The sequence below is a fragment of the Ruditapes philippinarum genome, unplaced genomic scaffold (assembly GCF_026571515.1).
Source record: "Ruditapes philippinarum isolate M1 unplaced genomic scaffold, ASM2657151v2 ctg1324_1_1_1_1, whole genome shotgun sequence".
NCBI lineage: Eukaryota > Metazoa > Mollusca > Bivalvia > Venerida > Veneridae > Ruditapes > Ruditapes philippinarum.
In genome coordinates this window covers 318,288-341,408 of record NW_026859461.1, presented here as the reverse complement: position 1 = coordinate 341,408, position 23,121 = coordinate 318,288, and the positions used below count along the sequence as shown (strand labels likewise).

The window sequence follows — 23,121 nt, the reverse complement described above, 5'->3', positions numbered from 1 at the left end:
GGAATAGCATGATCAATACAGCTTGTTTTATGACATTATAAATTGTTTACATTTTATTTTTATTTTCAGGTTAATACATTGTATATAAAAAGTTATATCTACACATCATTTTTGTTTGTATATTTATTTTTATTATTACTGTTGGTGAAGGGAATATTATATCTTCAACATTAAAGGTGTATTTAGGGTTTAGAATAAATCATCTGGAAAAAGAATATAATATATGCAATATAACAATTATCATTTTAAAATCCTTAATAATAGTTAACTGTACCGTCCCGTTGCTACTGTTGAACATCGTTGACAATGGTCGCAGTCAATCTACTATCATTTTTCAATGTCTTGGCGACTAATGTCACCAACCTTCTTTGAAATTTCTTCTTTTTGCTTCTCCCTTGTTTTTCATTTCTATATGACCCTTTCTTAATCATTTGTGCGTTACCATGGTTTTTGAATCAGTTTAGATATAGTGTCAGTTTACAGGTATAGTTTTCCGATTAAGTTTGATATATAACAATAAGTAATTCTTAAATTGACAGTCCAACTCCGGTTTATTTTTGATTATTCCTCGTATAATGTTTTAATTTTTTATATTATCATTTTTGTGTGTGTGCTATGATACCAAAAAAAAAATTTTAAAAAAATTCTTTAAAATATGCAATTGATGAAAATAACCTTTTCAGTTGCATATGAACAAATAGTTTGGGGGAAAAATATATTTTTCTATAGCAACATAGTAACAAAATGTTTTCATTGTGACAGCCCTTGGTAGAAATTTAAAAATAATTTAAACTGAGATTTTTTCACATATCTATTTTATTTTCTTATAATACACACAACACGTCCTTCACAAAATATTAGTTGTAGATCTATATGCAAAAATATTGTAAATTTCTTCATGTGCTTTTCTAATAAAATTTTTGAAAAAAATCTGTTTTCTTACCTTCATAATATTGTTATATTTTATTATTATGCCTATTCAGATTTGTGTGTTTATTTTATAAAAATAATTGTTTTTCCATCTGTGATTGTTTTTCCAGAATTCTTAGTGTTCTAAAATTTCAAATATTTTGAGTATTATGTGTTTATATTCTCCTTGTCAGTGTCCTCAAAAGTGTTGTCATTATTGAACAACTCCTTATGCTTAACTTAAGTATAATCAAACATGGTGAGGAACTGATATGAAAGTGTGTATATATGCTGATAGCTTGCTTTACTGTAAAAATAAATTCTTAAATAACTTTACATGGTAACATATTTTGTGTTTGTGTTTATGTTTCCTTATCAAATTCAAAATTATCGACTGTCACTGTGAGAATGGAGAAAATACTTTAAACGTCTTTGGATCACTGTATTGCTTATTCTAGTTATTAAGCATCTTGACATTCTGAAAAGGTGTAGACAGAAGCAGACACCTGCATGCAACCAAGACAGGACATCAAGCTCATTGATGTGTGAAGGCCATAATCAATTTGGTCTACTTAGAGGTCTTGTCCAAAGGCTTGTTGTATGAAGACAATCCATTCATAAATAATAGTTTTTGCTAATTATAGCAGAAATTTACAAATATTCATTTAGTTGACTTTCAAGTTCAAAGTCTTAATCAATTGGTCTTAAAGGTTATCATCCAAAGTATTGTTGTGTTGTATGAAGACAACCCATTGATAAATAACTATTGTAGCCATTTTATAGAACAAGAGCGATCAGTAATCACATGTGTCGCCTCATGATGGCCAATTTCATGTTGGGACAAATTTTGTGACAAACGGACAGACAGACGGACAGTGCACAACTAGACATGGTACTGATCATTCCTGTAAAGTTTGGATAAGATTGCACCAGTAGTTTATGAGGAGTAGTCCGGACAAGCTTTTGTGTATCTGGCAACACAGAAAAAAACACCTTTTTATCAAAGGGCCATAACTCGGCCAAAAATCATTCAACCAGAAAGCCCGTGCAATATGCGCAAGGACTTGAGCTACAGATCAATCCTATAAAGTTTCATTGAAATTCCATTAGTGGTATAAGAGAAGTAGTCCGGACAAACTTTAAAAATAAAAATTATTAAAGGGCCATAACTCTGACAAAAATCATTGAACCGGAAAATGCTGACAATATGCACAACTAGACTTGGTACTGATCATTCCTGTAAAGTTTTGATGAAATTGCACCAGTAGTTTATGAGAAGTAGTCCGGACAAGTTTTGTGACGGACGGACAGACAGACGACGGAGAAGTGACCACTACTCCGTAGAGGCGACACAAAAATCAAGCAAAATTCAAACATTTGACCTTAAGGTGAAGGTCATTAATGAGTCAAGGTAAAGTTAAGTCTGGCTTACTTGAAAGTCTTGTTGTGTCAAAGTATGAAGACAATCAATTTAGAAATGAACAAGAGGGCCATGATGGCCCTGAAGTCGCTCACCTGTATATAGGCCCCCAGAGCGGGGCCAGTTTAAACCCCAGGGCTTTTATTTGAACAAACTTGGTAGACACTCACTAGAAGATGTTTCATGCCAAATATCTAAGCTCTAGCTCTTTGGGTTTTTTAGAAGAAGATATTTAAAGTTTTTTCTTTTGGTTGCCATGGCAACCAGAGTTCTGCATGGAATTAAATTCTTTGAACAATTTGCAAAGGTGACCACCAAAGGAACATTCCTGTGAAGTTTGGACGAAATTGGCCTAGTGGTTTATGTCATTTAAAGTAAAAGTTTACGGACGACGGACGAAAAGCGATCACAAAAGCTCACTCCTGTCACTTTGTGACAGGTAAGCTAAAAAAATATTTAGAAATGAAAAAAAAAAAAATGGCCAACATTAAAGTTTCTGGACAGCAACAACAACCTGACTGTAGCAATAGCTAGAATTTTTTCTTTGAAAAAAGCTAGCTTACAAATAAATAATTGATCAATTGAGGTTAATACATTCTGTTCAAAATTAAATACCTTTGAGAAATTCCATTAATATCCAACAAGATTTAAGCCAATTACATTTGGGTTAACATGATGCCATATTGTAACTAAAAGTAGTACAATGTATTGATGCATTTTCTCAATTTAATAATAAACAAGAGCCACTGCTCTTTTTAAAAAAAATTAATATAACTTTTTCTTATTTCTCATTGTATTTTACCATTGCTATTTCATGTTTGTTGTATTATGTTGTATTTTGGGCCAGAGGCCTATGTTACATAAATAAACTTTACTTACTTACTTACTATGTTAAAACACATCAGAGGAAGAATAATACAGTAGAGAGTATTGCTACAAAACATTTTTTTTTAACAAACGATGAAATTTGAAAAAGTAGAGCATAATACAGATTCCTTCATTTCAAAACTGGTAAATTGTATTGGGTTATCCCCATGTCCCAAAGCAGATGCTCTTAATGATAACAGACTCAAAAATCACGTTGGACATTAATGAAAATCTTATGTATAAAATTCACATGTAATTAGTTGTTAGTTATCAGATATTGTCATGATTCCTTAAACTAAGCAGCAGGGTTTTAAGTTTTGTTCATTACATATATGAAAAGGTGGCATAATTTGGTCAAGAATAAATTTCAAGTTAAAACCTGTTCAGATTTCAATGTTAACTAAGTAACTGTAAAAACTTTGTTTATGTCCCCCTATACACATTTTCAATTGAGTATCTAGCTGATACATTATTTTGAATAAAAAAATTCAAGAGTGTAAAGTGGTCAAAGTGCAATAAAGAGTTTGCCTAAAGAACTTGATGATGATGACAATCCATATATTTCAAGTGTTGTAATAAATAAAAAAATTCCAAACTAAAGTGTGTCTATAGGACATTCCAGAATCACTACAGAGTGATAGTGGGATGTATGGACGAGGGCAAATCTATATGCCCCCTGCCTACCCATCACCCCAGTAGTGACGGTATAAAAAGGGGCACAGCTGTCAATTTAAAGCGCAAAGAAGAGTTATAAAAGTTTACCTACTGAGCACTCCTGAATAAACAACTGGGATTGGAGAGGACAAAGTAAGTGAGTGTAAAAAAAAATCAATTAAAATTCTTTCTTGAAACTATCAAATTGAAACAATATTTAGTTATTCATGCTTTTATTTCTAATATTTCTAATAAAAAACAAAAAAAAAACAGAATATATAATAAAGAATTTATCCTCCTGGTTTTTTCTTTTTGAAATAGGTTGGTGCTGTATCATATAACCAGTCGGCATCTACCACACACAAGTCCCTGAAAATAACAAACACACTCCATACACTGAACTGTGATAAATTAAGTAAACATATTTAAGCTGAAGTTGTCAAAAATTTAAAAAAGAAATGTGCAGTAGAACCCAATATTAATTGGATGGTCTTAATTTTAGATTGTCATTAAAGTAATCTTGTCAATGAGTACCTTGAGGAATGGTGTAATCATGTAGTTTATCTAGTTAACATGGTATAATTTGGAATATTAACAATTAAAGGAAACAAATAAAAAACTGAACATTTATAATTAGTTTCATTAATAAAGTCAACTATTTCTTTCAAAGTAATTCAATTTTGTTTTCATTCCTCTATTACTAAACAAACACTGATGATGATTTGAATATAAAAGTAAACAAGATTGCATTTGTGAAAAATGCTATGCCACCACATTAATACAAACTGTTACACTAAATATTCAATTCAATATATTTATTGCATAAAACATGTAACATTTTTATAGCAAACAATACATGAAATAAAATGGAAATATATGGGTTTTACTTATGTTTATACAAAAATTATTGTCATAAGTTTTCTGAAGAGCTTTTAACATTAAAGAATGTTTGATAGTTTCTCATTACATTAGCATAATATATAAATTTACATAGATTCTGAATAATTTTCCGGTTAGTTTCATAGTAGTGTTGGAACAGATTTTTTTTGTTTCTATACAATTGAAGATTGTCATAATGCATAGATCCCTGACCTATCTAATTCTTATTATCAGATTTGTGGTTATTCAAATAAAAGATCAGAGTAGGAATATATCCATGCAGTTGAGTCTAGTGAATTTGGTGGTGAAGGTCATATTTCACACAGCCTAAATTTTATGACTACATCAAAGGACAACACAGTAAGACACCTTGTCAAAATCTAGGTCAGCTGATATCAAAGTTCACTTTACATCTTAATCTGCGCACATGGTTCAAATTTCATAGCTGTACATTGAAGGACAAGAAAGTAGGTCACATCATCAAAATCTAGGTTACCTGATATCAAAGTTCAATTTTACAACTAAAACTTTGCAATCATTGCTGTGCATCAAAGGACAATAAAGAAGGTTCAGGCAAAATTTTGACCCAAGGGTTTAATTCAAAACAATCTTGATACAGGCCCACCAAACAACATTTCATGTCAAATATTTAAGCTGTAGCTTTCTCCAATTCAGAAAACATTTGTTTTAGTTTCTGTTTTTACTATGTGTATATAATATGAATCAATGCCCCCGGGCAGGGCCAATTTTGACACCAGGGGAAAAATTTTAACAACGTTGGTATAGATGACCTATAGATGATATTATAAAGCAAACATCAAAGCTCTTTGCCTTATACCTTCAGACAAAAATATTTTTGATTTTTTTTACTATATGTACATAATGAAAATCAATGACCCCCTGGACAGAGCCAATTTTGACCCCAGGGTTATAATTTGATCAATCTTGGTAGAGGTTCACTTCGCAAAGTCTCATGCCAAATATTTAACCTCTAGCCTTTGTCAATTCAGAGAAGAAAATTTTTCAAGTTTTTACTTTATACATCACCTCTGGGGCAGGGCAATTTGAACACTAGGGCATAATTAAAACAACTTTGATTTTTTAAGTTTTTACTATATACATAAAAGGAAAACCTATGACCCCCGGGGTGGGGCTAATTTTAACACACTAGAGGTAAAATTTCAACACCTTTGGTAGAGTACCTATAGATGATATCATACAACAAAATAATATTAAAGCTCTAAGCCTTGTACCTTCAGACAATAAGATTTTTTACTATATGTACATATTGAAAATCAATGACCCCTGGGGCGGGGCCAATTTTGACCCCAGGGCTATAATTTGAACAACCTTGGTAGAGGTCTACCAGACAATGCCTTATGCAAAATATCTAAGCTCTAGGGTCTTTACAAGAAGATTTTTTTAATTTATTCTTATAATTCCTTTTGGTTGCCATGGCAACCAGATTGCTGCATGGAATGAAATTCTTTGAACAACTTTGGAAGCCCTTCACCCAAGAATCAATCCTGCCAAGTTTGGTTGAAATTGGGCTAGTGGTTTTTCACAAGAAGATTTTAAGTTCACTATATAATCTATAGAACACAAACACTCACACAGGTGAATCGCTATATGCCACCGCATTGCAGATGCTGCAGTGGCATAAAAACTTTCTATTTACGATTCATCAATAGCTTAAATAAGGAATCAATAGCCAACAAAATGCGACTTCTAAATTTAATTTCAATTGGACAATATTGCTAACAACAGACAAAAGCATGGTCCAGTTGAGGAACTATGACCTTTGACTTACAACAAAGGCATGGTTACTATAACTAAGTAACAAGAATATAGAAATATATACAAATACTTTCTCATATTTTTAGTGTGCCAAATTATTTTTTAAAGATATAACCAGACATAATTATCATTGTATTATTTTGACATCTAATTACCAGTATTCTACTTTCCAGTTGTGGACCTAGCATTTACATGCGACAAGGTTTCCTAATATGCCACAAAAGTATGCCTAGTTATTTCAAAATCTATTCATGACTGACACTATTAATGACTGGACATGTACAATGTACTTTTATAAAACAATACCCAAGTCTTAGTGAGAACTTGACCTTTAACCTACAAACTAGTTCTAACCCATCACAAACCACATATTTAAGCCAAGTTAGTGCAAACTCTTGACGGGAAATGACTTCTTTCACTGATTGACCGAGATATGGACCAGAAATTACTTCATTCCCAGAATGACCAAGATTTGGACCGGTAATGACTTCTTTCACTGAATAACCAAGATTTGGATGGGAAATGATTTCTTTCACTGAATAACCAAGATTTGGACCAGAAATAACTTTCAATGCACTTTCAGTTCATGACTTTTGACATTCAAGAATGACCCTGACCTTTTGGCTTTTAAAATAAATTTTGTTCACTACATGTCATCTTAATAAGCAGCTTATTATGCATATTTATTAGCTCCATCTATGAATAATAAAGTTATGCACAAAGAAAACCATCTATTGATAAACAGGAGTGACCTTGACCTTTCTGCTGAAGACCCAACTCTTCATCATCATATCTAACATATTTATGCCTGGGACCTGATTCTTGCACAAGATCCATTACTATGGCTGACATATTTATGAATAGTATTTTTGAAATCCATCCAGGGATGTCAGAATTGTTTATCAGACAAAGACATCAGTGCATTATGAAAATAATTATATCATAAGAATGGATCTAGTAGTGTGACCTTGACCTTTGAGTTAGAGACATTATTCTTGAGCAAAACATATATGTATCATCATAATGTTCAACACATTTATGCACAGTTATTTTTTAAATCCATTCAGAAATGTCATAATTGTTGACTGTATCATTGTGTGGCCTTAAACCCAAGATGCATGGCACATCATTTCAATGTTTTACACAAAATTTTAAAATCCAACCATGGACCAGACATATAGTTCGGAAGGACGGACTGGAGAACAGACGGGTGTTACTAATAGTAGTTTTTTTTTTTGTAAACTGGCTTAAATAAAAAACAACATTTACCTACCTCATATAACATTTAGTGGTCTGAACCAGTTCATTATAAATAACATATGCTGGTTTACAATGAAACAATGCTGATGACGGATGGATGGTTACAGTTTTCCTTGTTGATAACTGAAAAAATAAATGTTCATGTACATGTTCATTTTTAATTACCCTGAAAATTGTACAATAAAGGCGACAGAAAGAAAGTAATGTGTAAATAATGTATGTTTGATTGGGTTTTACGTCACACCGACAAAGCATATGGCGACATTCCTGCTTTACTGGTGGAGAAAGACCTCAGGTGCCCTTCTCTGTATCATTTCAGGCAAGAACGGGCACCTGAGTAGAACCATAGGTGCTCCGTAAGCTGGCTGGATAGCTTCCCCACATTAAAAGAATCCAAAGTCCCTGTCTGGATTCGAACCCAAAGCGGTATTGTCAAATGTTTTGAAGTCAACAACCTTAACCACTCGGCCACGCGCCTAAATAATGTATGCAACAAAAAAATTAATATCAATGTCTATAGCTGATATTGTAAGTGAAATATTTCTCAATACTCTATATTCAACATAGGTTATAAAATGTGAGCTTAGTTAATGACCTCTATAATGTCAAACCGAAAAGAAAAAATTTAAGATCCTTATACTTTGTTTATATCAGGGTATTTTTTTTCAACTTCTTGATATTTCCTTTACTGGTTTCCTAGCAGTTTCCGGCCACGAATCACACTTTTTAACAAATAGAATAACAATCAGTCTACGGAGGGGTACAAAACTTTGACAGGACAAAGTTAGGTACCTGTCCAGCATTGCCATGTGCTTAATGTTGCACTTTCATTTTACTTTTTAATTTGAATATAGGCCTGAAATGTAACATCTTTTTTCACTTTTATTAAAAAATTCATAGCAGTTTTCCAGATCTTTTTTATTTTGAATATAACTCAGTACCATGAGTTAACATTGGTTAAGACGGTATTATCAGACAAACAGAACTTCCAAACCCTTTCTGTGTCGTCTGCAAAAATATTTTCCGAAGTATTGATTAACCTAAAATGGGGTCTTAGATATTGCGAAGGGATATTCAAACTAGAATTCCCCAGGTGTTGCTTATTTTTGAAAGTCGCAAGTTCTCTTATGTAACTTTGAATAACAGACAAAACTTCAAAACATTTAAATCGTTGTACTATTTTAAATGCTGTTTAGCATAGAAAACAAATGCCAATCTGATTGATAAATGTGGATACCTTACTGGTAAAAATAGACTGTACTGGACGAAAATGATAAACGGCCGGAAAACTGCTAGGGGACGGAAACCAGTACTTGTACAATTATGAATGATTCTAAAAACTGATAAATTGTGTTTAAAGTAAAAGTTTACAGATGGACGGACGCCAGAAAATTGCAATTACAAAATATTCATTAATAATCACTTTGAAAATTTGCAGACTTTCATATCTCTTGAACCTACAATCCCCCCCCCCCCCCCCCCAAAAAAAAAAATCTGAAATATTAGTTTAGTCAACATAGTCTAGCCTGATACAGAATTTTTTTGCACGTAAGTCAATTTTTTCATGTAACATCCCTTACTGAATGATCTTTATTTAAGACAATGATATATACTTTCAAGCAGCTAATTATCTGTATAAAATAATTCCACATTTACATGTAGAAAGTTCCTCTGAGCTAATGACTAATTTAACAGGATCTATAAGGCTACAATTCCCTGGATTCATGTCAATACAAGAGTATTAAATATCTGTTATTATAAGAAAATAGTTTAAAAATCATGTTTTTATTCCTCCCTAGAAACATTCCTCAAGAAAAGACTAAAGCAAAGTTCAACAGTAAAATATTCATTCAAACAAATGGAATTTGTTGAAGTAATCAATAGTTATAATGTTATATAATATAATACATGTTCAGACAATGATATAAACAGAAGCATTTCAGATTTTATATTAAACTAGATTCATTCAGGTACATGTATTTGGAACTTCCACAGTCACCATATTCTTATCCAAGATTTATCTTTCCTGTTTTTTTTGTATGATCATGAAACATTTCTTTTTTGAATTCTTTTGCCCTATACACAGAACAATACCACTTTTAAGACATTATTAACACAAAAAAATCCATAACCGTAAACAGTACAACGATTTTTTTTATTGTAGTTACTTACCAGATTTACGAGGCACTGTCTCGTTTTATCTGGGAATTTGATTGGTTGCTGAAGGCTGGTCGTTATGTAATGATTTAATTCTTCATATCACTTCAAATCTCTTAATCAAGTGTTTAAGATGCTTTATCATAGTAAATATTTGTGTTTTATGATTCATTAACTATAGTATGATTATGGTAAAATAAAAGTAGAAACTTTAATAAACTTTTCTGGGTTAACTGATATAAAAAAAGCTTTTTCTCTGCTTTTATTGCATTTTAATCTGAATTTGACATAGGTAAATCTGTGCTACAAAGTAGGTACTAATATGTTTTGGATCCCTAAGGGCTGATTCAACCGGTTTTAAACATGCCAAAAGGATCCATGGCAATACAAGAGACAGTTCACTTAACTCTTAAGTTACATAAGTTAATAAGACACTTGTGTACTGAATTCAAACAGTATGTGTTATATCTAACTTACAGACATATATTCTCCTTCTTTCTGTAACTCTGCTGAATTCATGAAATATCCGGTTGCTAAACATTTTCTGTAAGAAACAACATAACAACATCTTTAATGATGTTCACATAATACAACTGTACTGTTTATCAAGATAATTTGACAAATAGGTTGAAAAGTTTTATATCAATTCAGAATCATAATTATGTTATTTGGATCTCCAAAGTTTATATTTCAGTTATAAAATTGACTGACATTATGAAAGAGTAGCCTACATGTATTATTGATGGTTACGTCAATATATATATATATAAGGATTATAGAAAATAACTGATTGAGGTTGTATCGTGACCACATGTATTGAGAGGTAGACAATATATATATATATATATAAGGACTATAGAGAATACCTGATTGAGGTTGTATCGTGACCACAAGTATTGAGAGGTAGACAATATATATATATATATAAGGACTATAGAGAATACCTGATTGAGGTTGTATTGTGACCACAAGTATTGAGAGGTAGACAATATATATATATATATAAGGACTATAGAGAATACCTGATTGAGGTTGTATCGTGACCACAAGTATTGAGAGGTAGACAATATATATATATATATAAGGACTATAGAGAATACCTGATTGAGGTTGTATCGTGACCACATGTATTGAGAGGTAGACAATATATATATATATATAAGGACTATAGAGAATACCTGATTGAGGTTGTATCGTGACCACATGTATTGAGAGGTAGACAATATATATATATATATATAAGGACTATAGAGAATACCTGATTGAGGTTGTATTGTGACCACAAGTATTGAGAGGTAGACAATATATATATATATATAAGGACTATAGAGAATACCTGATTGAGGTTGTATCGTGACCACAAGTATTGAGAGGTAGACAATATATATATATATATAAGGACTATAGAGAATACCTGATTGAGGTTGTATCGTGACCACATGTATTGAGAGGTAGACAATATATATATATATATATATATATAAGGACTATAGAGAATACCTGATTGAGGTTGTATCGTGACCACATGTATTGAGAGGTAGACAATATATATATATATATATATAAGGACTATAGAGAATACCTGATTGAGGTTGTATTGTGACCACAAGTATTGAGAGGTAGACAATATATATATATATATAAGGACTATAGAGAATACCTGATTGAGGTTGTATCGTGACCACAAGTATTGAGAGGTAGACAATATATATATATATATATAAGGACTATAGAGAATACCTGATTGAGGTTGTATCGTGACCACATGTATTGAGAGGTAGACAATATATATATATATATATATATAAGGACTATAGAGAATACCTGATTGAGGTTGTATCGTGACCACATGTATTGAGAGGTAGACAATATATATATATATATATAAGGACTATAGAGAATACCTGATTGAGGTTGTATCGTGACCACAAGTATTGAGAGGTAGACAATATATATATATATATAAGGACTATAGAGAATACCTGATTGAGGTTGTATTGTGACCACATGTATTGAGAGGTAGACAATATATATATATATATATATAAGGACTATAGAGAATACCTGATTGAGGTTGTATCGTGACCACATGTATTGAGAGGTAGACAATATATATATATATATAAGGATTATAGAGAATACCTGATTGAGGTTGTATCGTGACCACATGTATTGAGAGGTAGACAATATATATATATATAAGGACTATAGAGAATACCTGATTGAGGTTGTATCGTGACCACATGTATTGAGAGGTAGATCTTGTCTCACACAGATATCTCGTAGCTGTCGTCTTACATCAAACACTGTACGCATATTTCTCATGTTGATAAAATTCTCCTGACACCATTGCTGAAATATATTTATATATAAATATCCCTTTTATTCTGGATGCTCTGTAGCCACAAAGATACTGTAAAGATCTCAAAGTTACTTTCCAGTCAAAGGTGTTCCTAAAATTAATATTTCCAGTAAGAATATCTAACCTTTAACATGTAACCAAAATAATATATAATGAGCCCTATTCACACCTATATAAACCCTAAAATCTTAACTTGTTCCTATTATACCTTGTAACCTTTATCAACCCTGAAAACATAACTGGTTTCTTTTGACACGTATACCATGCTCCTATTTACATTCAACTTTATAAGCCCTAAACAGATACCTTACATCCATTAACATCTCTAAAAGTCCCAAACACATTTCTAGTTGTCACTGACACATTTATAAGCCCTTAACACACACACAAACATGTTGTTCCCATTGACACCTTTTTAAGTCATAAACACATACCTTTTACTTATTCAATGGTAAGATACATTATATTTTGATACTCCAAATGTTTCTTATAATAGACTCGTATTTTATCTTCGAGTCGACAGATTTTCTACAAAAAATGGTCCAAGTGAGAGCATTCAACAGGTGCACCAAGACATATTATCCTACCATTAATAGTGTTTAACAAATACCTTGTTGCCATTAACACCTTTATAAGCCCTGAACACATTGAGTAGTGTGATATGGTCACCTTCACTAGACATAAACTTCTGTCTGACAGCTACAGCATGCTCTCTCTGTAATACAATAATGTGCTTCACTATCAGTTACTTATATCTAGTAAACTGTCTACAATAAGACAGTAACAGGTTGTATCATGAAAGTTTGGTCAAAATTCATTGAGAAATGTAGGAGTTGTGCATGGAAGAAATTGTTTACGCTCGCCAGCTTGCCGACACGCCTCAATCTAATAACAAGTTTTTCCTTCGGGAAACCTGATTAATGAATACATATCTTGCCATTTTAATTTTATAATGGAAACAAAGTTTGTGATTTAACATTCATACATACAAAAGAACAAAGATTATTGATAACTTGCTTTAACAAACATGCATTATACTTGAGCAGTGTTGTTCTGTTATCTCTCAATCAAGTATGCCAAGGTGTGAAAACCAGTAAGGGTGAAAATAAGATAAATTTTCTCAATTGCTTTAAACAACTAGATAACAGTAATAAATGCTTGATTATGACTTTCACATGTAGTGTTTTATAACAGAGTTTATGCTAAAGTATGATTTTTACAGATTTTATATACGATAAAGTATGTGGAAAATCGAATTCACTTGGTCAAAAAAGCTTTCAGTTGTCAAGGTCATTCAGACCTTAATCTTTGACCTATTGACCACAAAATCAATAGGCATAATCTAATAGTCTCGACAAACCTGACAATAAAATCTTAGGACTGTAGGACAAAGCATTCAGTGCCTTAACCTTTGACCTACTAACCTCAAAAACAAAAGGGGTCACCTAATTGTCATAACAAACCTCTAAATTAAATCTTCAGACTGAAGGCAAAAGCATCCTGTAGTTACTTGTCGGTCAAGCTTTTAGGGGTCAAGGCCACTGTGACTTTGACCTTTTAACAGACAGACCTCAAAATCAATAGGCTTCATCTACTAGTAATGACAAACCTCCACACCAAATTCTAGACTGTAGGCCAAAGCATGCTCTAGTAATTGTTCAGACAAGCTTTAAGTGGTCATGGCCATAGTGACCTTGACATCTGATTTAAAAACAAGAGGGGTCATCTCCTTGCCATGGGTAGTATCCCTATTTTCACAAACCAGGGCTTATTCTTTCTCAAGGCATTGAAAACAGACAAGGAAGAGGTGACAGACAGACATACAGTCCAATCATATCACAGTATGCTCTAACTTAGATGTGGGGGCATAATAACACACGGTAGTTACCTTGCTTTGTGGAGTATAAAGAACAGAGTCAACAGACAGCAGGGACACTATGGTCAGAATCTCCTCTCTGTAAAATATAACATTGCATTATAAATATATCAATACATGATTATTAGATTAAGAAGAGATACGGTTGCTTGTGTTTAATAGCATACTGACACATTATTAATCAAACCATGCTGTACACTAATTATTAAAGTGTGTCAGTACAAGTTTATTAAATCAATTACTTAAATCTTACAATACAAGTTTATTTCCTTGAAATAATCAATTAAGATTTTAGATGGAAATGAGGAAAAAATTCAGTAACTGAATTTACTAGATAAAATCTATCACAAACCTGTGCAATATTTTGGCATTAAAGAGAGAAATTTTTGACAGTGACATACTCATTGCAATCTATACAAAATAAAGCATTGTCAGGTTTAGGAATTGAATTCTTTCCAAATTGTTAGAAACTTCAAAAGATACCCAAAATTTGTTAAATTTTAAGAAAAGATTCAAGAGACTGATGTAGTAGATTTTTAAGAAATTGGTAATAAATTTCATCTGGGCATGCAGTATACTAATAGAAGAAAATTCATCAAATTATCAGGCTGTCAACTGGCCTTTGATAATAGTGAAATATTCAATGCAAGCTCTACAAAATAAAGCATTGTTAAGTATATTACTTCAGTATATAACTATATATTATCAATTTAAGCTGTAAAGGAATTATTTCAATAAAGAAATATACAGGTGTGAAGGAAGTATTTGACAAATGTATTATTAGTCATGTATGTCATTTTGACAGAAAAAAGCTCTGATTATTTGGGACTATAATTTATTGTACTGTTTTGATTTAACCTACATAAATAATCTTTAAACATATTCCTATCTAGCATATTTCTATAACAAAACAGTACATCAACCTATACATTCTATATTATATTATTGCTGACATAACTTACTGCAAACATAAGTAGAGTGATATCTGGACACATGGATTACTTTAGGTCAGGATGTGTCAATGTGATTAAAGAAAAAAATATGATACATGTATATTTTATTCCACTGTTTTCTCATTTGATTTATTTTCATCAAAACTCCATCAATATTTTGATAATTGATAACAGAGTAATTCATTTTTTCATTTCTTAAGAATATAGTTTAAACAAATTTTTATTTTGGCCTAAGTTATATTACCTGTATATAGAATCAGTTAAAGGACAGACTGAGCTTCTAGCTAATTGGTGGTCTGTAATGTTAGACATCCCATATTGTATATCATACTATAAATAATGAACATATTCTAACTTTTCCTCATATAAAATACTTACAAACATTTATAATGTTTAGCAGACAGGATAACCTTTGACATTCTTGGATCAAGAGGGAACTCTGCCATTTGTTTCCCTGTTTGTGTTAACTGTGAATTATAATAACAAACAGTAAGTCATGTAAGCATCACATCAAGAGCAGTTTGAAACTTTTGTATATTTTTTCTTAGCCTTTATATCCATACATCTAAAAGAACTAACATAATTGTTTAAATCAAAACTACATACAAGAAAACTAAACTAGAACTGCCATTGTCCTAGCTAAAATACCATACACATTTACAGGGTAAAACATTAACTTATAAACTTCCTTCTAAGAAATATACAGACAGACACTTATTTAAGTCTATTAACTTCATTTAAGAAATCATATTGTATAGTTAAAAGTAATACTTCAAACACATAACAAAGTATAATGTAGATTAACCCCACTAGAAAGCATATAATAACACCGAGAAAAGCTTTATTGATTGTATCAACATACATTTATTCTTTAGACATTTATCATTGAGGTGTTACAAAATTTGGGTTATTACCACATGATAAAAATGATACTATGTACATACCTTAATCTCTTCAGTATTTTCCAATGCTCCAAGAAGTTTCAACTGCTCAATTGCATTTAATATTGCCTGTATAATATAACAATAATATTCAGTGTTTGCTGACATTGTTAAATATGTCAATCAAGAAACTTTTGCTTCAATCTCATCTGATCTATTCAACAAAAATACAATAAGGTATCAAAACTAAAATGTTTTGAACATATTACTGGCAAACTTAGATATAGCATCAAATGTTTCCAGCCTGTTGATACCAGTTCTCTAACACTTTCTCTAATTTCTTTAACAAAATGATCAATTCTATATATGTAACATCAAATTAATGTAGTGCTAAAATAGTAAGTTTAATAAATCCAGAAGTACTTCCTTATTTTATTTTGGCTAAGTTCAAAAAGTAAAACTAGCAGAGGAATGTCCAATTTTTAGACAATCATATTAAATAGCAGCCTTTCATTTGATTCTTCTAGAGAGGTTCACTCCTTAATTATTACAGAAATTGGAACAATAAGCATTTCCCTTATTTCTAAGACAGTTGAAATATATTTTAGTCTATTTTCATTTTGATTTCTGAACTGTAAATCTGACCTAGATTTCTACAATAATTGGAACAACATTCAATTTGGTAGATTGTCATCTAATAATCATTTCTAATATCAAATCTTACCAACAGTTTCTGACCAAAAGAATTAAGATTTTCCTTTCAGCTGCCATGGCAACCAAGAGTTCTTCATGAAATGAAAGTTTTGTACAATATTGAATAGGTCACCCATGAAGTCTTGATGATTTTGATCAGAAGTTAAAGAGAAGATGTCCAGACAGAAGTGAAAGTTTGAATGAACGGACACGCAGACTTCTTTCTATTGCTCTCCTAGCCTTGCATGAGAAAGTTGCCAGGCAAGACCTTACTGAATGAATGTATTAAAGGAAATAGACCAGTAAAAACAAGCAATTATCATAGTATTGCAAGCAATCCATAAGTCCCCTACCGGTTAGAACCCCAGCAACATTCTGATGGGCCAATTTGGCCATTCAATTTTACCAGTGAATGACATGAATAAACTTCAATCTTTTGAGTTCTAAGTTTGTCTATATCACAGTAATGTGTTAAGTTTCCCTGCCTTGTAAGGAAATTATGTTTATACAACCTTGTTATATTATTACGATGTGGGATTTTAAAGTAAATCCTATAAGGAATGAAGGAGTTGTTTTAAAAAATACCAATTTCTCAAAAAAAATCTAAGTTCAAGGGGGACATAATTCTGGAAATAGTCTTGCTAGAGTATTTAACCTTCTCAAAAATGTTGAGTGATAATAAGAAACATATATATGAAGTTTGAAGTAGATACATTAGGAAATAAAGAAGTTATTTAAAAAAGACAACATTTTTTTCATCAAAATTCTAAGTTCAAGGGAGGTAATACTGATAATTTTTGTGCTAGAGTTGTAAACCTTGTCACATATGATGTGGTTGATGACCAGAAACTTATATTTAAAGTTTGAAGTAAACACCTTAAGAAATAAAGAACTTATAGTGAAAAAGCTGAAAAATTTAAATCAGAAAGCTTGAAATTCAGGCTACTTGTTGCCATAGCAACAAGAATTTTCAACATAGGAAGAAAAGAAAAAGATGTGCATAATCTCCAGACTGCCATCTACCTATATTTCAAGTTTCATAAAAATATTTTCAGTACTTTTTGAGATATCACTGGATCCAGTTTATGTGTTTAATTTGCCATATTTTCAGACTATTTGTTGCCATAGCAACCAGAATTTTCAACATAGGAACAAAAGGAAAAGACGTGCATAATCTCCATACTGCCATCTATCCATATATCAGGTTTCATAAAAATATTTTCAGTACTTTTTGCGTTATCGCGGGATCCAGTTTTGTGGACGGACGGACTGACAGACAGACGGACGGACGGAGGGTAAACCTAAAGTCCCCTCCGGTTAAACCGGTAGGGGACTAATAACCACTTAAACAGCTGGTTTATTATGGTTCCCTTTTTTCAACTAAGATTACAGATGAAATGAAGCTAATAAACCATTTGATGTTTGCCTGTTCAAACAGACTGACAGATGAGGGACTATTAAGTGATCAAAACACAAGTCACCTTCACCTTCAGTATGCAGTGCTCTGGTGAAATAAATAAACTAATATAAGGATAAATCTAAGGAACACACTGTAACACCATTTTTATAACCATTATTAAATTTTATGTTACCAGTTTGATATAACAATAACCTTCATCAGAAAAAAAAAGTTATCAAAAACTGTTCATTCTTACAAGGATTACACTGGTAAGGAATATCTAATAGCTAAAATGCACATTGAAACAATTAATTCTTTTTTTTTTAAAAGTTCAATACACAATTTTTCAAGAACTTAACATATCACGGTTCAATAAATGTCTATGAGTAAATTTAAATAGAAATTATCAATTTGCATACTGTCAGGAATAAGTTTAACTTACTCAGCATTTCTTAGACTGATCATAGGAGTTTGATATGCAAATATTTCTATATGTTTAGCAGTATACTTCAATTAATGCTGATCATCTAAACTAATAAGTATTTTAAACCAAGTTATCTTTAACACTTACCTCTGAAGACGGTTTATCCATAAAATCAAAGTTAACAACATCTTGTATACCCATAGCAGTTAACTGTAACACCACACTAGCCAGGTTACATCTGAAATGATGTCAAATATTACATTACTACAGTGCACTCCGGATACAACAAGATCGTCGGGACTTCGGATGATTCCTCGTTATAACCGGGTCTCGTTACAACCGGGTAAGAACAAATTAAGAAATCTGACACCGTTGAGCATCATTTATTTCTACTTTCGCTTTCGCGTGCATCCTTTTTGAAGAGTATATAATGGGAGGTAACTCTTTGCAATCAGAAGTTTTTGTTTTATTTAAATATACATGAATATATATATATCTAGCTATCATAGAATTTAAACAAAACATGAAAACACAACCTATGCCTACCTGCGTGTGTTTTTTCGTTAATATGTACATTTTAAAATTCGTTTTCAAAAGTCACGCAGTGCATTTCTCATGAACACCGAATAACACTGCAAGAAATTAGCCGCTTCCTTTGTGCTAATCACTCAAAGAAATTGTTTTGTTATGACATTTCGTCACCTTAAGGACAATTTAGCCCAAAGCGCTGACAAAACAAGGCTGACACATTTGATCGCTAATTGCTCGACCCATTATCTCGTCCCGGGTCAATAATTTCTTCCTTAATTGACCTTTATTATTGGTCATCATTGTTTTTCTCAAGGTGACAAACTGATGCAGACGAAGTGCAAATGAAGTCACTTCGTTAAAATTCTGAAAAATATGCATGGGGCGACGAAATTATGTTCGTTGTAACCAATATCTCGCTAAAACCAATCTCTTTATAAACGATAAAAAATGAAAGGAAAATAGAAGGAAAAAGGCTGGGACACAGTAGAATGTACGTTGTAAGCGATACCTTGTTAAAACGATCTCGTTGTAAGTGGAGTAGACTGTATTTACAAAATATTTTTTCTTCTTCAAGAAATGAAAATGCTAATTTTCCAAATGAAAGGTGGCATTCATGTTAAATGTTTGTAAATGTAATGTTATCTCTTACATAAAGTAAGAGCTAATTATCTAAATATGGTATGTATTCACACATTTTTACTGCTTTTTGCAGAATTTTTAAGATAATTATGTAGCACAAAATGAGTTTTAATTTGTTTATCTCAAATATTCAAATATCGGAAGTAACACTGATATATGTGATTCTTGAACAGCAATAAGCTTAAGTAAGATAATGCACAAAAGATCATGAAACTACAGGTTTTATTCAAAAATAGCAACTCTATTTAGGTTGTCAACCTTATCAACATTTGCAAAGAGATCCTCTGCTTTGAAAGAAATAATGTCTAGTCAACAATGTTTTACCAAAACAAACCTTTGTATTTCTGGAACTGTTGTTTTTCGGAGGGCCTCATACTGTTGTTCTGTGTACAATCTGTAACATGTCCCTGGAGACTCACGCCCAGCACGGCCACATCTCTGTTGGGCCTGGGCCTGTGAAACATGCACAACCTTCATAAGGTCAAGGCCGCCTCGAGAGTTGTAGATCCTGAATAAGATATTTTATGCACTATCTTTTTTTTTTCACGATATGGCACCTTGGTAGGAGTATAAAATCTTCTGTATGAAATAATTTAGTATATTGTATAGACTTTATTTCAACAGTCAGCAACTTATATTATCCTCTAGAAAATTTGATAATTACACATAGCTTCACATAGCTGATTTTGAATAACAGACTTCACCTGCTTTGAACTGTCAATGATTATTTTAAGGGATATCACTGTAAAGATCATAATGCAACTGCATGCATTATTTCAGGCCGTAACTGGCACCTGAGTAGAACCACCGTTATTCTGTAAGCTACCAGACATGCTTTCCCACATGAAAAAAAATTGGCAGGATTTGAAACCTCAGTGGTGAGGGGAAAGTGGTTTGACATAAACAACTTTAATCATATCAAACATGTGAAATTGCTTAAACTATATGGATGTGCAGCCTGGTCTTACATACTAGAGGCATAGAGAAGTCTTTATTGCTACCAGCATTTTAAGAGTTTACAAACAATCCAGTCTATACTTACTTAGCTTTCACTTTTCCTGAGTCTATAACATACTTTATTCCATGAACTGTAATGGAAGTTTCTGCTATATTGGTAGCAACTATTACTTTTCGGCACCCCTGAAAAATGTAATCAATGTGGTAGAATGGATGCAATATACATGTGCATTATTAGGACACATATAAGTATCAAAACCAATATTGTTGATGAAAATAACAGATGCTTACACATATCAGCTGTACTTATAAACGAAAACAACAGGAGTGAAGGAAATCCCTGATAAACCTTAGAAAATCATATGTGACCTAGTAAATCAGAGTGGGGGCCTAATAAAACAAGCAATTATCAAAGTATTGCACGTAATACAAAAGTCTCCTATTGGTTAGAACCCCTCAAGACATATGTCAGCAACATTCTAAAGGGTCATGCCCATATATTTATGCCAATGTAGGAGACATTAATGGACGTTTGAGTTCTTAGTTTGTCTGTAGTAATATATAAGTTTCCTTGCCTAGGACATTATGTTTATACAACAGATAATCAAAAGATCCAATTTTCTAAGGATGAATATGTAAAACTAATGTTTCAACTCTTCTATATTTTAAGTAAATTTGTTGGGAAAGTTCAGTTCTTTAAAAGTGATCTCAGGAAACAGTTTTTAGGGACAGACTGACAGACAGAGGGCAAATCTTTAAACCTCCTTGGTTGTAACCTGAATATAACATTTTTAAAAGCAAATTCTTAAACTACAGAGGAGATAACTTTTGATATAAAGATGCTAAAATTATGAACCTTGTCATACATGATGTTAGTGTTGACAAAGACAAATTATCTTAAGTCTAAAGTGGATACAATTTATAGTAACAAAGAACAAAGAAAAAAAAATTAAACTAGAAATGTGTCCATAGGAAATGGGTGCCCCCACTCTCCACTGATTTGTCAATCTCATGTCTCTAGGTCAAATATTTTTTTTGGCTACATGTGCTTAAGTTGTAAACTAAAAATCTTTTATTTAGTAAAGGGCAAGAACTACAAATACTGAAAATAAATCCACAAGCAAAACCCAAGGTGCATATATACACGTGCTGACCAACATTCTTATAAACTTTCAGGCCTACAGGTCAACTACTTTTTGAGTTATGCACGAACAAGTTAATAATTGCAAATTTATACTTAGTCAAGGGCAATAACTTTCACAAAACAGAATAAATTCACAAGCAAAACTTCCCATGCTGATTAGCATGGGTCAAATACTTTTGAGCTATATGCCACACAAGTTAAAAATTGCACATTTTTACTAAATTAAGGGCAATAACTCTACAAATACTACATAAATTCACATGAAAATACCCAGGTGCACAACTACACATGCTGATCAACATTCCTGTAAAGTTTCCTGACCCTAGGTCAAATACCTTTTGAGCAATGAGCAACACAAGTTGAAAATTGCAAATGTTTACTACGTAAAGGGCTATAACTCCAAAAAAACAGAATAAATCTGCAAGCAAAACCCTAGGTGCACAACATCACATGCTGACCAACATTCCTGTAAGGTTTCATGACTCTAAGTCAAATACTTCTTGACAAGTTGAAAATTGTAAATTTTTACTAAGTCAAGGGAAATAACTCTAAAAATCCACACGAAAATACTCAGGTGCACAACATCACATGCTGAGCAACATTCCTGTCCGATTTCATGACTAGTCAAATACTTTTTTAGTAATGTGCGACACAAGTTGAAAATTGTAAATTTTTACTAAAACAAGGGCAATAACTTTAAAAATACTAAAAATATCCACACAAAAATATCCAGGTGCCCAACTACACATACTGAGCAACATTCCTGTAAGGTTTCATGACTCTAGGTTAAATACTTTTTTAGTCACGTGCCACACAAGTTGAAAATTGTAAATTTTTACTATGTCAAGGGCAATAACTCCAAAAATACTAAATATATCCACACAAAAATACCTAAGTGCACAACTAACTACACATGCTGATCAACATTCCTGTAAGGTTTCATGACTTTAGGTCAATTACTGTCTGAGCTATGTGCGACACAAAAAGAGAACAGACGGATGGACGGACGGACGAGGGTAAATCTAAATGCCCCCCCCCCCCACACACCTCTATAGTAGGGGCCAAATTAAAAAAAAAATTTAAAATAATTTTCAAGTTCAAAATAAAATCTATCATGGAAAACCCAGCGCTAGACTTATAAATCTAATTACAAATGATGATTTACACAAGAAGATAAGACCACACATAATAAGCAGTCATATAAAACTTCCGTTCCTTATTTTTCCCGTTCTTGTAAGTTAATTTCTTGTCCAAACTTAAAAATCACAACCTTTATTTTCAAGAACTTAGAACTATTTTTAACTATAATAGGTAACAAC

The 23,121-nt window shown here is 32.1% G+C and overlaps 1 protein-coding gene across 2 annotated transcripts in view; it reads right to left on the bottom strand.

Moving 5' to 3' along the window:
• Positions 1–4,066: 4,066 nt before the first annotated feature.
• LOC132756598 (ATP-dependent RNA helicase DHX33-like) overlaps positions 4,067–23,121 on the bottom strand; it is a 52,408-nt gene continuing 33,353 nt past the window's right edge. For both annotated transcript variants that reach the window (XM_060747711.1, XM_060747712.1), the window contains exons 11-21: positions 20,744–20,841; positions 20,036–20,209; positions 18,679–18,769; positions 16,079–16,144; positions 15,513–15,601; positions 14,194–14,260; positions 12,916–13,020; positions 12,162–12,295; positions 10,421–10,487; positions 7,800–7,909; positions 4,067–4,219 (exon numbers count right to left, since the gene is read on the bottom strand). In XM_060747711.1, the coding sequence (XP_060603694.1) occupies positions 4,141–4,219; positions 7,800–7,909; positions 10,421–10,487; positions 12,162–12,295; positions 12,916–13,020; positions 14,194–14,260; positions 15,513–15,601; positions 16,079–16,144; positions 18,679–18,769; positions 20,036–20,209; positions 20,744–20,841 (1,080 nt within the window). In that variant the 3' untranslated portion in view covers positions 4,067–4,140. The remainder of the gene's footprint in view (positions 4,220–7,799; positions 7,910–10,420; positions 10,488–12,161; positions 12,296–12,915; positions 13,021–14,193; positions 14,261–15,512; positions 15,602–16,078; positions 16,145–18,678; positions 18,770–20,035; positions 20,210–20,743; positions 20,842–23,121) is intronic.